Here is a 16,067-nt window from a genome sequence, read left to right as displayed (position 1 = left end):
ATGTCATGGTTGTGGGGTGCATCTTCTCTCCCCACCCTGTCAGCTTCCTGAATTAACCTCTCAGCTGAGGTGAACCACACCATGCATTGCTTACCAGGGTCAGAAATGTTTCCTGCCACAGCCTTTGCATCCACCACCATTGGGGAGATGGTTTTGCTCAATTCGTCAGAGGCGGCTTTCACGGCCTCTCGGAACTTGGGATCCTCAGAGTTCTCCACCTCCCTCTTAGCAACCAGCAGGATCCGGTTGGCCCGACGAGCAATGCTGGTTGCCCCAGCGACCAGCATCTGAGGCTGAATATTGGCCATGGCGACTTTACACTTGTCCAGGTCTTTTTTAATTGCTTCTTCGGAAGCATCCAACAGAGATTTGGTGTCAATGGCTTCGTCCACCAGCCCTGTCCGGAGAACAGAAATGGAATTTAGTTTCTCTTTTAGAAGAACAGAGACTCCAAAACCCTGTTGTCCACTCAAATTTCTCATGTGAAAGTGCAACACCCATAATTCTCACCTTCAGCTCAAAACCCTTCTTACACAATCAAAAGCTTCCAGGTGGTCACCATTGTAAAAAAAAAAAAAAGTGAGAATGCAGCCCAGGAGGCCATACAGACTCACAGCATTTATACCAACCGTGGTCACCAGCCTTCTTGTATCTACCACAGACAACCAGAAACGCTTTGACATCAGGAGGAAACAAGGATTGCGTCTGAAACCTTCACCGCATCAGCACATTATCTGTTAACAGTATTTTCTCCCTTCCCGTCTCACTCCCCAGCCATCTGTTGCTTATTGGCAGCTTGTAGTGCCCAAGATGAGCCACGCAGAGGATTCCAATAACCCTAACAGCCTGTTTCTTGTTTCTGTTACCTCTCTTCAGACACCTCAGGAGCTCCACTTTCATCTCTGGCTGCTATGGACCCCTGTCCCAGCAGGTTCTGCAGGGAAGCCGAAGAGCCTACATTCCTCATCTCTTCCTCTCCCATCCCTCCCTCCACAGAGAATGAAGAAGATTCAGAGGTGCCACCTCTATCACACAGACACAGGTTTGTCAGTTGTTGGTTTCTCCTTTTTTTAAAAAAAAACTACGTAGTTGATAAGTTGGAGGAAACTCTGAGACAAGTTGTATTAAATGGTAGCTATTGTGGTTCCTTGAAATGTGAACCTGCTGAAAATGACAGGGACACTTACTGTATCCACAAACACCGCCTCTCAGCCTCTGAAACCAAACTCTGGCTCAGACAGAGAAAAGACACTATTCAGAGAAGATAGGAGCTGTAACAATAAACATCACACCGGGAGGGCCACATTAAAATCAAAGAGACTCAAAGAGTCTCTCTTCGGACAAAGTTGCAAGGCTTGAATGAGAAGCCGCTGCTGCTCAGCGGCCTTAATCAGGGCCAAGTACACTGTCAAGCACATGACGGTCCCTTTATCCAATTACAGCTGAGTAACATAACTGGTCCTGTTTGAGTTTCTCAGAACTAATTTCTCATGGATCAGACAGGAAGAATTTTTCACACAACTCTACCTGTCATTTTTTCAACATTATCGATCCACTGGTTCTTCATGGTCTCAAAATGTTCATAAGCAGCTTGATTTCCGGGATTCCTAAGTAAGATGCGAGCCGCTGAGACGACCTGGCAATGACAAAACAACCTTTAAACACTACTCAAATATAAACCTTCAGCGAAGCTTCCCCCTCTTTACCTACAGGTGGCACTATAAGGCCAAAAATCGGAAAGTCTCTTTTCAGACCAAGCACTTTAGTTTTGGTCTCATAAACAGCTCCCCAGAATGGGCCCTCACAAAAGATTTTACAGTCACAGCCTGATTTTAAGAAGGTAATAAAGTGACAAAGTAAACGGGTGTTTGCTTGATACTTCTGAACATACACAAAACGGACAGATACTTAAGCCTCATCTTAAAAAGCACCATTAAGAAAGATACTAAAGATTACTTAAAATGGATTTATGAATATTTATTAAAAATAACTCGGACTTTCCTGGTGGTGCAGTGGTTAAGAATCCACCTGCCAATGCAGGGGACACGGGTTTGATCTCAGGTCTGGGAAGATCCCACATGCCGCAGAGCAACTAAGCCCATGTGCCACAACTACAGAGCCTGCACTCTAGAACCCGCGAGCTACAACTACTGAGCCCACGTGCCACAACTACTGAAGCCCGCACGCCTAGAGCCTGTGCTACGCAACAAGAGAAGCCACCGCAATGAGAAGTCCGCGCACCGCAACAAAGAGTAGCCCCCACTCACCACAACTAGAGAAAGCCTGCGTGCAGCAATGAAGACCCAATGCAGCCAATCCATCCATCCATCAATCAATCAATAAATGTATGTTCCTTTAAAAAATAATAACTATCTACAGTTAACAATGTGCTTTCACATCCACTGTCTTATTGAATCCTCAGAACAAGCCTGTGAGAGAGACAGGACAGTAATTTCTCCACTTCACAGCTGCAAAAACCAAGACGCAGAAAATTTAAGTGACTTCCTCAAGAGCTCCCAGCTAGTCAGTTGCAGCATTTGGGGAAGGAACTAACATTTACTGAGTATTTGATAAGTTACAGGCTGCACAAGCATCTTCTTAATCCTCAAAACAATCCACTAGGAAGGAATTATCTCCATTTTACACAAGGAAACTCAACGTGACAGAGGACTCGAGTCCAGCTCTGTCTCCAAAGTCCTGGCTCTTTCCATAGTTGATGTCTTAAGCCTAGTGCTCTGTTGCTGTTTTTTCAGAAATCTCAGTTTTATAGAGAAATCCTATGTTTTATGTTCTATGTTTTATGGAAATTTTTAAGGAAAGTTAGACATGTTCATATTTTATGGACTTTTTTTTTTTTGCTGTACGCGGGCCTCCCACCATTGTGGCCTCTCCCATTGCGGAGCACAGGCTCCGGACGCGCAGGCCCAGCGGCCATGGCTCACAGGCCCAGCCACTCTGCGGCATGTGTGATCTTCCCAGACCGGGGCACGAACCCGTGTCCCCTGCATCAGCAAGTGGACTCTCAACCACTGCGCCACCAGGGAAGCCCTGGACATTTTTTTTAAAAAGCTAAACAAGTATGATTTTTCAAGAGAATCTAACTTGTTAACATGCCACATCGGCAAAAGTTAAACAATTAAGAGACAAGCTTATTTCCCCTGTCTCTGCCTACAAGCTCCCCACCAAATCTAGTATCACAGATTTCTAAAGCCCAGACAGTTCCTAATGTACCACAGGCACTCAAGAAATATCTGCTGAATAAATGAATGAAAAGGTAATGAATTTTCTGTAATTTTATTGGAAGAAAAAAATGCACAAACATCACACTAAATGATGTTGAAGCGATCTTTTAAGAACATCTATCATGTACTAGAACTTTAATTCCTGTCCAAGTTGTTTTCTTTTGTTCCCACTCTTCCAATATTCTGTTTACAGTACATTAACTACATCTTGGTTATATAATTAAAGAAAAAAGAAAAATTATGGACACATCTAAAATTTTTAAAATACCATCAAAGAGATGTGGGGAAAGGCATAAGCTCTAAAATCAAAATAAACTAACCTCTCAAGATTACTGAATTTTTCCCTAATTATGCACGGGAGGGGGTGCTTTACTAGTTTTTTTCTACTTTCAAAACTAATCATGATCACTGTAAAAAATTCAAACAATATAAGTGATTTAGACATTAAGGGTATGTATGGGTTTTTTCATATTTTATAGTAAGTGTTCAAAAATGTATAGAAACTGTTCTGTAATTAATCTTCTTTACTCAATATGGTGTGTACTAACATGATGAAGGGGGAGTGAAACCCACCTGGGGTGTGAGTTCTCGGGCTGTCTTCACTGAGGCCTGAATGCCTTCCACCGTTGATTTATTAGCAGTTCCAACAGCAGCCGCCTTCTCTGCCGTGGCCCCAAGCCTTCCTGAATGGTTTTCAAAGTTAGCTGCCCTCTCATCAAATACCTTGAGGAACAAAGACATTAAGAAAATTTATTGCAATAAAATGGGTCAGGCAGCCTAAGAAAAAGTCCCTCTTTAAGCAGAGGCAGCAACTGCTTCAGCAAAGACTTTACAAGTTAATAAGACAACAGTCACATCGAGTCTTGGCCTTGCCGTATCTCCTCAGAGGTTTGGCCATAAGCATCACATGCATGCAGGCAAGCGCACACACACCGCTGAATTTCAGTGCAATCAATGCTTACCAAGTGCAAACAGGACATACAGTGCTGTGCAGTCTGCAATAAGGAGTTCACAGAATCCAAAGACTTAAATAATCCCTGTTCACAAAAGGCTTATCCCCTAGTTTGAAGAGTATAGAAAAACCTACTCCAGGTTCCAGTGCAGGTGGCTGGATGCATTAAAGGCCAAGAATATCCAGAGTCCTAACCAGAGCCCCAGCCTCCTCAGGGCAGCTTCCCTCACATACCCCATTACCATTAATGTTGTAAAAGCTCTGCCCCTGACCTCCATGGGAAAAACGATAGCTGGTGCTCACACCCACGCCTGACACAAGGGTAAGGATGGCTGACTTCCATCACCTCAAATGCAAAACCATCCACTGAATTGTTCATTCAGTTCACACATTTTCAAAAAGTTAACTTTTTCTTTGACATGGATATTATGCAAGGTCACATACCATGAAGGGGACAATTTAACTTAGACGACAAAAGTTCTTCTGTCATTTGTTTGGATCACATTATTAGAATTGATGCTTGAGGCAAGGTATATCCAACAGTCCTGGGTGAGCTTTATATTATACACAGAGCACATTAGGAACTGCCTGGCAGAATCTACCCTCTTCTTTGCCTCCTCCTGGAGGTCTACCTGCCCATACTTGGAGACAAGTTCTGGCTCCCAGCAGACAATCTCTGAAGGTCTTCTGGTCCAAGAGCAGGCTCCAGTCTCACTGCCAGGGTTCTATGTTTACGCACGCAAGTCTCTTCCCCATTCTGACCTCTTGTTTGGATTCAGCCAACTGGGTTCTTGCCATTTAATACTCAGGATCTCTTCCTAAATCTCTAACCTCCTGGTCCTCTTCTCCTGGCCTCAGTCCTTGTTTCTTTCCTTGGCTGGTCTCCCACACTCTGAATCTATAAGGCTTTGCCAACTTTGGTTCACCATCTCAACCCCAGTCTATGTCTGCTGCTCCCTCTGATTTACCCTACTGCTTAGCCTGCTTTTCTTGTCACTCAACCAAACTGTACTGAGCACCTACTATGTGCCAGGCCCTGGAACAGGTGCTGAAGATACAAAGATGAATAAGACATAATTTCTGCATCTCAAGGATCTCACATCCTAGCAGGGTTAAAAAGGCCCATAAACAGATACCTACAATAGCTGTGTGCTATGTGCAATAATAAAACTAAGCATTGATACTTGGGAGGAAAAAGTAAGGCACTTAGACTATCCAGGAAGTAAAGGATACTAGAATAAAAGGATAAACGGAAATTAGCCAAAAGAGGTAAGGGGACAATAATTAGGTAGAGAGACAGAAATAACAGAGACATGGAGAAAAGAAAGGACAGAGTATGCAGGAAACTATAAGCAATGAGGTATTGCTGGGGCATGAACTGAGAGGCGGGGTTTGTGGGAAACAGGGGTAGAGAGAGTATTAGAAGCCAGATCACAGAGCTCTGGCTTTCTCCTATGTGAAAAGGAAGGGCCACTGAAAGGTTTAAGCAGGAAAATATCAGGGTCAGATCTGTATTTTTATTTTATTCATGCCCTAGTGATGGATTCAAAGACCAGTCTCAGCTGTGTAGTTATAAAGGCAACAGGGAACAAGGATCAGAACTAGAGCTGTGGCAACATGAATAGAAATTAGAGAGAATTCAAGAAGTATTTGTGAGATCAAATTAGCTCGTCTTACTTTATAGATGTGGGAAGATGAAGGGAAGAGTCAGTGGCGACTCACAAATTTCCAGCTGGAAGAAAACAGGAGGACAACACATGCTGAGGTACCCATGCAGCATCTAGGTAGAGATTACCAGCAGACAGTTTTGTCTGCTCATCTGACACTCAGATGTCTGGAATGAAAACACAGCACATCACCCCAGCCTAAGGGGACCATGAGCTGAACTGCCCAGTAACCTAGGCTAGAGAAAGAAAATGGGGGTCATTAGCAAATAAGAATAACATAAACGTCTGCTCACCAGTTCTACATTGTCTTGGGTGCCTGACCCAACCCTTTCTCCTTCACTACCAATACTGTAGAGGATGGAAATCCACATACTTGCTTTCCTAGATTCCTTTGCAGTGAGGTAGCCATGTGACAGCATTCTAGCCAATGAGACACACACAAAAGTCTCCTGGAGGATTTCTGGGAGAGCATTTACTTTCATTTATTCAGCACCAAGGATGTGTCAGCCATTGTTCTAAGAAATGGGAATAAAGTAATGACAAAACAAAATCCCTGCCCACATGGAGCTTTCATGCTAACGTGAGGAAAATGAGGTAAATATGTAAGTGTTGATAAACACGAAGGAGAAATGTAGGATATGGAGATTAGGGAATTCCTTGGGATGGGCTTGGGGTGGGGTTGCGATCTTAGGTGGTGACCCCAAAGTGACATTTCAGTAGACAGCTGAAGAAAGTGAGTGAACAATACCTGCAGTTATCTGTGGGAGGACCAGAGAGAACAACAGCAAGGGCCCCAAGGTTAGAACATACAAACATAAACAAGGAATACTGGGAATACAACACAAGAAGGTCAATGCAGAGACAGGAGCATGAGGGGGAAGAGAGGCACCACACGGGGTCAGAGAAGTAGATGGGGGACCAGATGCAGTGGTGTGACGAAGCTGCTGGTACCAACTCACACAAGCTCATAAGAGCCAAATGTGCCCATCTCTTCCCGACTCTGCTTACAGTGACTTCACATTGAAACAGCCATCATGGGAATATTTACATCATGGAAATTAACAAACATTACAAATCAGGGCCTTTTTGTTTTTGTTTTTGTTTTGTTTTGATTTTTCCTATGTCTACCAGCACATCTCTGGCCTTACTGTTCATTGTAAGGACTCTGGCTTCACTCTGGGACAGGGAGGAGTAATCTGAAGGGTTTGAGTAAAAGAATGACATCAAATGATTTAAAAGAATTGCCCTGACTTCTGTCTGGAGAATAAAGTGTCCTAAGGGGACACTAAAGGGAAGGTTATAACTAGAGGGACAGTTATTCTAGTTGTGACTGGAATGCCCCCACTGCTCATTTCTTACTGCCTTGAACATAATGCCTAGGGCTGCATCAGCATCTCACATCATGCGGAAAAGATCAAGAAAATCAGAGAGATGCCAGCTTTCATGGCATCAAGCTGCTGAACCAATGCCAAGGCTACCTAGCTCCATGTTTCTTGATATGTGATGAAAATAAAACCCATTTGTTTTCACCTCTGATAGTCAGGTCTTCTACTGCTTGCAAGTGAAGACATGTCCTAAAGACATTCCTAAGTGACATACTTGGTGACTGAAAGAAGAAGTGGCAAGGCCTTTCTTCCCTCTTCTACCTTTCCACCCTTCATCCACAATTTCCCAACCACTCCTGACATACACTGCAGTCACATTTTACCTTTAAACACACACACACACACACACACACACACATACATATACATATACACATACACGTGCATATACATATACATATGGCTGGCCAACAGAAGAAATGGAAGACCTCAGATACCCACCTCTTCCCTATTGGGTGCATCAGGAGGGGCAGTGGCTGCCACTGCCAACAGCTTGATGGGAGTTGTAGTATCACTGAAAACATCTGACACCTCCTGAGTCATGGCCTCCTGCATCCGGGCTTTCAGATCCTTAAAAACATTGTTTAAAAATGAAAATTTCCAGAAATATCCAAAAAGCACATCTGCCATTGTCCTTTCTTCACTGACACATTCATTCATTCGGTGTTTCGTTCAACTTTATCAGCTATGAGTATCAACTGTGTACAAAGCACTGAGCTAGCATGAAACAGGTGTAAGAAGTGAATCCTGCCCACATGACACACATTTCCCTAGACTGTTCCACCCAAACAAGAAATCTTACTTCCTTTCTTGATGACCCCTAAGAATAATACTAAGAATCATGCAGTTGAGCCCAAAGAAGACCATGAGATGAGACAGAGTTCCTCACCAATCCCAGTGCTGGAGGGGCCTGACATGATTACAGTAACTGTAAGGATTGTTTGGTGGATGCAGTGCCAAATTTCTAAGCAATTTCTTATATTTAGAGGAAAGAAATCAATAATGGAATTTTTCTGGATATTTCAAATAAGTTTCTAGAAAAACTTGATAACCAATATATGAATCCATTTTTTATTTTAACATGGGTCAAAAGAAGAAGATTCTCAGAAGTCATGAAAAAACTCCTTTTCATAATTATCACACTTCATCCAATCTAAGTTTTATTCTAGATTAATACTCGAAGAAGGATCAATCACCTCCATTGTTTCTCAAGGTGGGTGGCATGCACTGGCTGGTGGTATCTGAAATGAATATAGGTGTTACACAGACAAATGTTTTTATTTTAATAATTGTGTGTTTCTTTTACAGAATATTAGAAAAAATATAACTAACTCAAACTCCTGATTTCAGGATTTTTATAAAGTTTTCTTTTAAATAAAGTTTAAAAAAGGAGTCCATTTTAAGAAAAATACTGACTAAATAAAAAAGTATAGGTGATACATGGTAGAGCAAATATGAAAGAGCCCTTGACTGAGTGAAGCTTGAGAAACACAATTTTAATTGCTATGACACACTAGTAAGCTTTTCCTTAATAAGCTCTGGATTTCCTTATATTCTTTTTTTTTTTAATTAATTTATTTATTTAATTTTTGGCTGCGTTGGGTCTTCGTTGCTGTGCACAGGCTTTCTCTAGTCGTGGCAAGCAGGGGCTACTCTTCGTTGCGGTGTGCAGGCTTCTCATTGCAGTGGCTTCTCTTCTTGTGGAGCTCGGGCTCTAGGCGTGTGGGCTTCGGTAGCGGCACGCGGGCTCAGTAGTTGCAGCTCGCAGGCTCTAGAGCACAGGCTCAGTAGTTGTGACACATGGGCTTAGTTGCTCTGCAGCATGTGGGATCTTCCTGGACCAGGGCTCAAACCCGTGTCCCCTGCATTGGCAGGCGGATTCTTAACCACTGCGCCACCAGGGAAGCCCCTCCTTATATTCTTGATCACACCATTTTCACTTTCCCTAGACTCAAGAAATTATATTTTTTTAAAACTCTCCCTCCTAGTTTTTGAATAATAGTAAGCATAAGAAATGTAATGAGGGGCTTCCCTGGTGGCGCAGTGGTTAAGAATCCGCCTGTCAGTGCAGGGGACATGGGTTTGAGCCCTGGTCCAGGAAGATCCCACATGCTGCGGAGCAACTAAGCCCATGCACCACAACTACTGAGCCTGAGCTCTACAGCCCGTGAGCCACAACTACTGAGCTCGCATGCCACAACTACTGAAGCCCGTGAACCACAACTACTGAAGCCCATGCGCCTAGAGCCCGAGCTCCGCAACAAGAGAAGCTACCGCAATGAGAAGCCCGCGCACTGCAATGAAGAGCAGCCCCCGCTCGCCACAACTAGAGAAAGCCTGCGCGCAACAACGAAGACCCAACGCAGCCAAAAATTAAATAAATAAATTTATTAAAAAAAAAAAAAAAGAAAGAAATGCAATGATATGTGCTCCCAAGTTCTACCTTTAAAGAGTCTTGGAGCTGAGATGCAAGGGCTCTCGCCTGAGGACTCTCCCCTTCCCCTCTGGCAGCCAGGTCAGCCAGCTGGGCCGTCAGCTGGTCCACTCGGTCACACTTTGCAAGAAGATCTTGGCGATAAGGCCCCATCATGACATTTGCCAGACGATGACCTTCGGCCACAAGCCCTCGGATGGCAGCCTGACCTGCACCAAGAGGAAAACACTGAAACTACATAGACCAGGAGAAGCCAACCACTGTGCCATTCTGGTAAGGATTTCTTTTCTTAATAATACATTTAATGGGGTTAGTGGGGTTTTTTCCCCTATCAAGACAAAAAACTGGGGAAATATAAAAAACGTAAAAAAATATAAACCACCCATAATCCCATCACTTGGAGACTGATATATTTGAACATTTCCTTCCAGTCTTTTTGAATGCACTGCATGCTCCTACACATACATACATTTCTCTTTTACAAAACCGGGATCATACTATACATTAACTTTTACTCCTTGCTTCTTTTTATTTAACGTGAGCATTTTTCTACATCATTAAACATTATTCAAAAATCATGATCTAAACTCTATGCAACATTTTATCATATGAACCATAATTGTTAATATTATTAATATATTTAGGCTATTTACATATTCTCATATGTAACTCCTTAGAAACATCTCTAATTATTTTTAGAATAAATTCCTGTAAGTCAAATTGCTGAGTCAATGGGTATGAACTTATTTAAAGCTCTTGACATATAATTCCAAATTGCCACTCAGAAAATTTGTACCAATTTATTCCTCCACCAGTAAATTATATGTCTGCCTGATTCCCCAACACTGGGAATCACCAATTAAAAATTTTATCTTGGGCTTCCCTAAGGCGCAGTGGTTGAGAGTCCGCCTGCCGATGCAGGGGACACGGGTTCGTGCCCCGGTCTGGGAAGATCCCACATGCCGCGGAGCGGCTGGGCCCGTCAGCCATGGCTGCTGAGCCTGCGCGTCCGGAGCCTGTGCTCCGCAACGGGAGAGGCCACAACAGTGAGAGGCCCGTGTACCGCAAAAAAAAAAAATTTTATCTTTTCCCAATGAATACAGCAAATGAAATAAATAGATCTTTCAGCTTCAACAGGCTTGCTATCATAATACGACCTAAATTCTTATAGATCCATTCCTAAAATCTCTCAAAAATCAAAATTTTAGGTTATCAATTCTACAGGTGATTGTGTGATACAGGAGCCCTCACAACTGAAAACAACCTTGGTAGCTAAGTGTCTTTTACTTATTTTCAAAAATTATATTTAACTGTGAACTTACTAAGGACCGTAATAACAGAAATACAACAGAATGAAAGTATACATAGACTGGAAATAATTAGCTCAAAGTTTCAGCTGCAACCTGAGGACTTTTCTATTTGCCTGCAGCAAAATCACTTATTTATTAATATTTCTTGATTAAATCACAGGAAATTTATTGGCTACATTTGGAGATGGAGTCACACTGTGGAAAGACTTACTCACCAGTGGCTAAAGAACCCCTTCTGTACCTAATTACAGATGGTACAGGATCTCTATCAACAACTTGCTTATCTTCACTGAAATAAGTTTAATGAGGATTAAGTGCAGTGATGACCTTACCAACTCCCCGGTCATCCACTGTGGGATTATCAATCCACCGCTGTGCCTGCTCAATCTTGCCCTCAAGGTGGACAGCTGCTTTGGCAGGTCTGCTGTTGGCCACCGCCTTGTTGGTTTTGGTCTGCAAGTTCTGTAGGGCCGTGGCCACCTGTTTGGCCAATGCTCGGGCCTCTGGGGAATCTCCTTTTCCCCTGCAGAGGAAAAAACAGCCATCCTGTCACACAAAGACACTCTTTACATTGAGATGACTTAATTGCTAATACAAATGCTAATGAGATGACAAACTGCTAATGATTATTATTAACTTGGTTTGAAAGGAGAGGGATTTATCTATTTGACCCCTAAATAAGAAATTAATAATATAAATTCTGATTGTTTTGCCTCGTTAAGACAGTTAAATATGTTGTAGTTAAATATGAGTTTGGTCAGTCTGGCTCAACCAAGCTCAACCATTTGGTAAGCTGACCTCGATCAGTCATCACTAGGTTAGCTGACCCCTGAGTCTGCCATCTCAAGTCTGACTCATTTTATATCTCAAGTCCACTAGGTCATAGAAAAGTAAACTTCAGGATAATCATATCTGGCTCACCAATAAAAATGCAAATATTAGTCTACCAGACAGAATGACTTATCTAGATACTATCTTAAGAGTTCCTTTATGATTCTAAACTTTCATACTTTCTCCATTATAAAGCTGGATAAAGAAGGTAATTACTATGGTTCTGACCATAGCTACTCCTGCTGCCAGGAAGTTTTAGATAGACAGATAGATAGATGGATAGGTAGATAGATTGATAGATAGATAATAGGAATAAGTAATGATGGCATGTGACCAAACTTGGTCTGCTGTTATCACTATTATCATTAATTCTCTCTTCATCATTAAGAAACATTAATGAGTGCCTGCTATGTAAATGGACTTGTGTTAGGATCCTGAGAACATAGTTTCCTCCTCTGAGTATTTTTAAATCTAGTAAAAATGTAAAGACTATATTAATTAGCTAATATTAATGAACAAAGACCAAAATTTGTAGACATATATTATTTTACAATTGTCCAATTATACATTTTCCCACCTACATAATTTTATATTTGGGGTATAAAATAGTGACCCCCCCCCAAATGATTGAGCTTGATATAGAATCAAACTTGAGCTATTACTTAAGCTGCTCTCTATCACCACAACCTCCTGCCTAAAGTATGTCCACCCTGCTCCCACTCATTCCTATTTCAAGGCCTGAGGCAGAAGTTTGCTTTCTTAGCTAACGTTGGTCTCTTAGCCAATATAAGATTTGAAAGGACTCTAAAGCACCTCTTTGGAAAAAGGTTAGGCACTCTCCTGTGGAAGAATAGGGAGTGAAATACACAAGTTAAATGAAAAGTTGAATCTCACAAGAAACTTGACTATGGTTATTCCTGGAGAAGTGACTGGAAGACTGAGGTGGGAAAGAAGCAACTCTTACTTTTGCCGTTGTATACTTTTTTAATGTTCTTTTAGCATATGATGCAGTTGTTTTTTTTTTAAGACAGAAAAACATCTTTCAAAAGGAGAAAGTGACACTTCTTTTCTATACAATCAAAGTAGATGCTATGAAAGCCTTATCTGTCTCACCGATTAAAAAAAAAAAAATCCCCTTAAGAGAAGAACCTGCAGTGAGGATGTTATATTTAAGGATCTTTTATAATTGCTACATAAGAAGTAACACTGCTGGTCAAGGAAGAAACTATCCTCTTAGGCCTCCCCATCCCATCCCGACACACACACACACACACACACACAAAGCTTTTCATAGCTAGCCACAAAAGTTATTTTCCTCATATGCCTGGGAAACAGACAAGTCACAAACATGGTGTAGTAGTACGTCCTAGCTTAGAAATTTTAAAAAATGGATCTCAGGGATTTCCCTGGTGGTCCAGTGGCTAAGACTCTGTGCTCCCAATGCAGGGGGCCCAGGTTCAATTCCTGGTCAAGGAACTAGATCCTTCATGCCGCAACTAAGAGCTCGCATGCTGCAGCTAAAGATCCCGCATGCCGCAACGAAGACCCGGGGCAGCCAAATAAATAAATAAATAAATAAATAATTTTTTAAAAAGTCTCTTAAAAATATTTTTTAAAAAAAATAGTTCTTAGTATCCTAAAATTATTAATTTAAAAATATCTGCCCTCACCACGTCACACAGAATCAATAAGAAGACAATGGAAGAGTATCATATGTGCATTTAACCTATGAACTTCAACTATATATGTGCTTGGGGGAAAAAGAGAGAGATTAAAGGACAATTTAATTGATTAAATACATACTGTCTTCGTAGATCTGCTAATTTAGAAGTCAGAGCAGATATTTCTCCAAGAGAACGTAGAATGTCATCTCTCTCTTTAGGATCATCACATAATTCTGCTATTTTCCGAGCTTCAGCCAAAGCCCCTCGAATCTGTTCTTCTCCTTCTGGTCCACCATTTGGATCTGCAAGCCAATTCTACACACACAGAAATAGAAAAGAAGCACACTGTGATCTACTAATGAACCAATATTACAAAACAAGACCATCAGAAATATTTCAAAAGTAATCATAAGGCATACCAGCAATTGTTTTTATAATGCTGATCCTTATTATTTTACATCAGTTCTTACTCAGGCAAAACCAAATCAATCCTTCAGCTATTTATTTATTTATTTATAGAGATATTAATATTTGCACGTGCGGCATGCAGGATCCTAGTTCCCAGACCAGGGATCGAACCCATGCCCCCTGCAGTGGAAGCTCAGAGTCTTAACCACTGGACCGCCAGGGAAGTCCCCCTTCATCTTTTTAAAAATGATTTTTTCTTTCTCATTAGGATAAAATATCTTCATGAGCTTTATCTTTGAATTAATCACACCTTATTAATTCTTCAGTTTCTTAAACATTTATGTTTCTTCATGAAATGCTTGAAAATCATTTTACAGTAGAGTAATATCAGAATGCTTTAACCCTTTTACATTGCTATGACCAAACACAGTTGTGAATTCTGAGATGAAGAACAGTTTTAACATACTGTAATCTCCATCAGGAGCTAGGAGAATGGTACTCAGAATGCTTACTTTTAACTAACTGAAGTATTCAAAATTAAGATCTCTATTTCAAAATATGGATAAACATTAGCCTTAATTAAGCCTGTGGCGGTAGGGGACATGTTAACATTGTCAACTACTGTGTATCAGTCATCACTTAGAAACACCCATTATCCACCCATAGAAAATTAGGGGGAGAGGGATACAGGATATTTATGGAACATTTCTCTTTCTCCTTTATTTCCCACCCTTCCTAAAAATCATCATCACTACCTGAGCAGCATCAATCTTCTTCGCAATGCTCTGCTTTGAGTTGGTCATGGCTTCCAGCTTGCGGGCTGCATTTTCCACTTTTGCTGTGAGCACATCCAGACCCTGAGACACCTGCTGGGCTTTCTGCATGGCCACCGGTGAGGCTCCTTGTCCTCTGCTCAAACAGATAGATGCTGCTGTTGTACTCTCTCAAATTCTTAATGGCAAAATATTACTAAAAGCACAGTATATGTTCTTTTACTAACATGTTTGTGCTTTTCCTTTTCTACTAAATCTGCGATAACACAAGGAAACACAGAGAGAGACAAAGCAAAACACCCAAACCATCTAATTTCTCCTTTGCTCTTAAAAATAATACACAGTAGCTTCAAGGAACTGCATAACCGGGCTTCCCTGGTGGCGCAGTGGTTGAGAGTCCGCCTGCCGATGCAGGGGACACGGGTTCGTGCCCCGGTCCGGGAAGATCCCACGTGCCGCGGAGCGGCTGGGCCCGTGAGCCATGGCCACTGAGCCTGCGCATCCAGAGCCTGTGCTCCGCAACGGGAGAGGCCACAACAGTGAGAGGCCCGCGTACCGGAAAAAAAAAAGGACCTGCATAACCACTTTAAAGACCAGACTCGCACATTTTGATAATAATGATTTTCCTCCTGGTGGTGATTACATAATCAAACCTCATCTTCAGGGGGTCAAGGTGCTTGTGATCTTATTGCTATGGAGGGTTTTGTTACCACAGTACGTAAGCTTTGGAAATGAACAGCCCGTTAGATTATCTTCTTTATGGGCAAGTACACATTGAAAATGTTTCAGGAGGCAGCACAGATAGTGCTACGGAAAGCACGCCACACCGGGACCAAGGAGATGTGTCCGTTCACACCCTGGCTCCTGCCACCTGAGGGAGCTTGGGTGCAAAGTTTAACGTCCTTGGGCTTCAGTTATCTAACGCAGAAAGTGAGGGGTGGGTAGGTAATAATACTGGCCCTGCTTATCAAACAGAGTGGCGTCAAGCAAAAAGAAATACTTGAAAATACTTGGGCAATAAAGCGATACACGTATGTAACTATTATTATTACAGAATTGTCATTATCATAACCTAATGGTAATCTGAAATATCTACCTTCCACTCCTATGCAACCTGTAAGTATCAAAACCAGATAGTACTTAGGGAAAAGGGCACACAGGGACAAGGAACCATTATTTCTCATCATGTTCCTAAAGAACTAATTTCACTCTTTTCCTCTCTCAGAAGTGGTATGCTGCTACTACAAAAAAATGATGTGAGTTAGTAGAAATTTGTTTTCCCTTTGTAAGAGACTTCCCAGGTCATAGCAAAGTAAGATTTGCCATCTTTTTATACTCATATTTTTGAATCCACCCAGCCTGGTAAACTCAATGATAGGGGTGGCAACTTTATCATTTGGT

General features: G+C 41.8%; 1 protein-coding gene across 2 annotated transcripts in view; it reads right to left on the bottom strand.

Moving 5' to 3' along the window:
- VCL (vinculin) overlaps nt 1-16,067 on the bottom strand; it is a 92,220-nt gene that overhangs the window by 13,421 nt on the left and 62,732 nt on the right. For both annotated transcript variants that reach the window (XM_082639713.1, XM_082639714.1), the window contains exons 9-16: nt 14,649-14,802; nt 13,625-13,800; nt 11,323-11,513; nt 9,690-9,889; nt 7,688-7,816; nt 3,816-3,965; nt 1,528-1,636; nt 95-397 (exon numbers count right to left, since the gene is read on the bottom strand). In XM_082639713.1, coding sequence (XP_082495839.1) covers nt 95-397; nt 1,528-1,636; nt 3,816-3,965; nt 7,688-7,816; nt 9,690-9,889; nt 11,323-11,513; nt 13,625-13,800; nt 14,649-14,802 — 1,412 coding nt within the window. The remainder of the gene's footprint in view (nt 1-94; nt 398-1,527; nt 1,637-3,815; nt 3,966-7,687; nt 7,817-9,689; nt 9,890-11,322; nt 11,514-13,624; nt 13,801-14,648; nt 14,803-16,067) is intronic.

This window comes from Mesoplodon mirus (assembly GCF_964341445.2).
Source record: "Mesoplodon mirus genome assembly, chromosome: 2".
NCBI classification, from domain to species: Eukaryota; Metazoa; Chordata; class Mammalia; order Artiodactyla; family Ziphiidae; genus Mesoplodon; species Mesoplodon mirus.
Note: the sequence above shows the minus strand (reverse complement) of the source record. Positions and strands in the feature narration are given on the sequence as shown.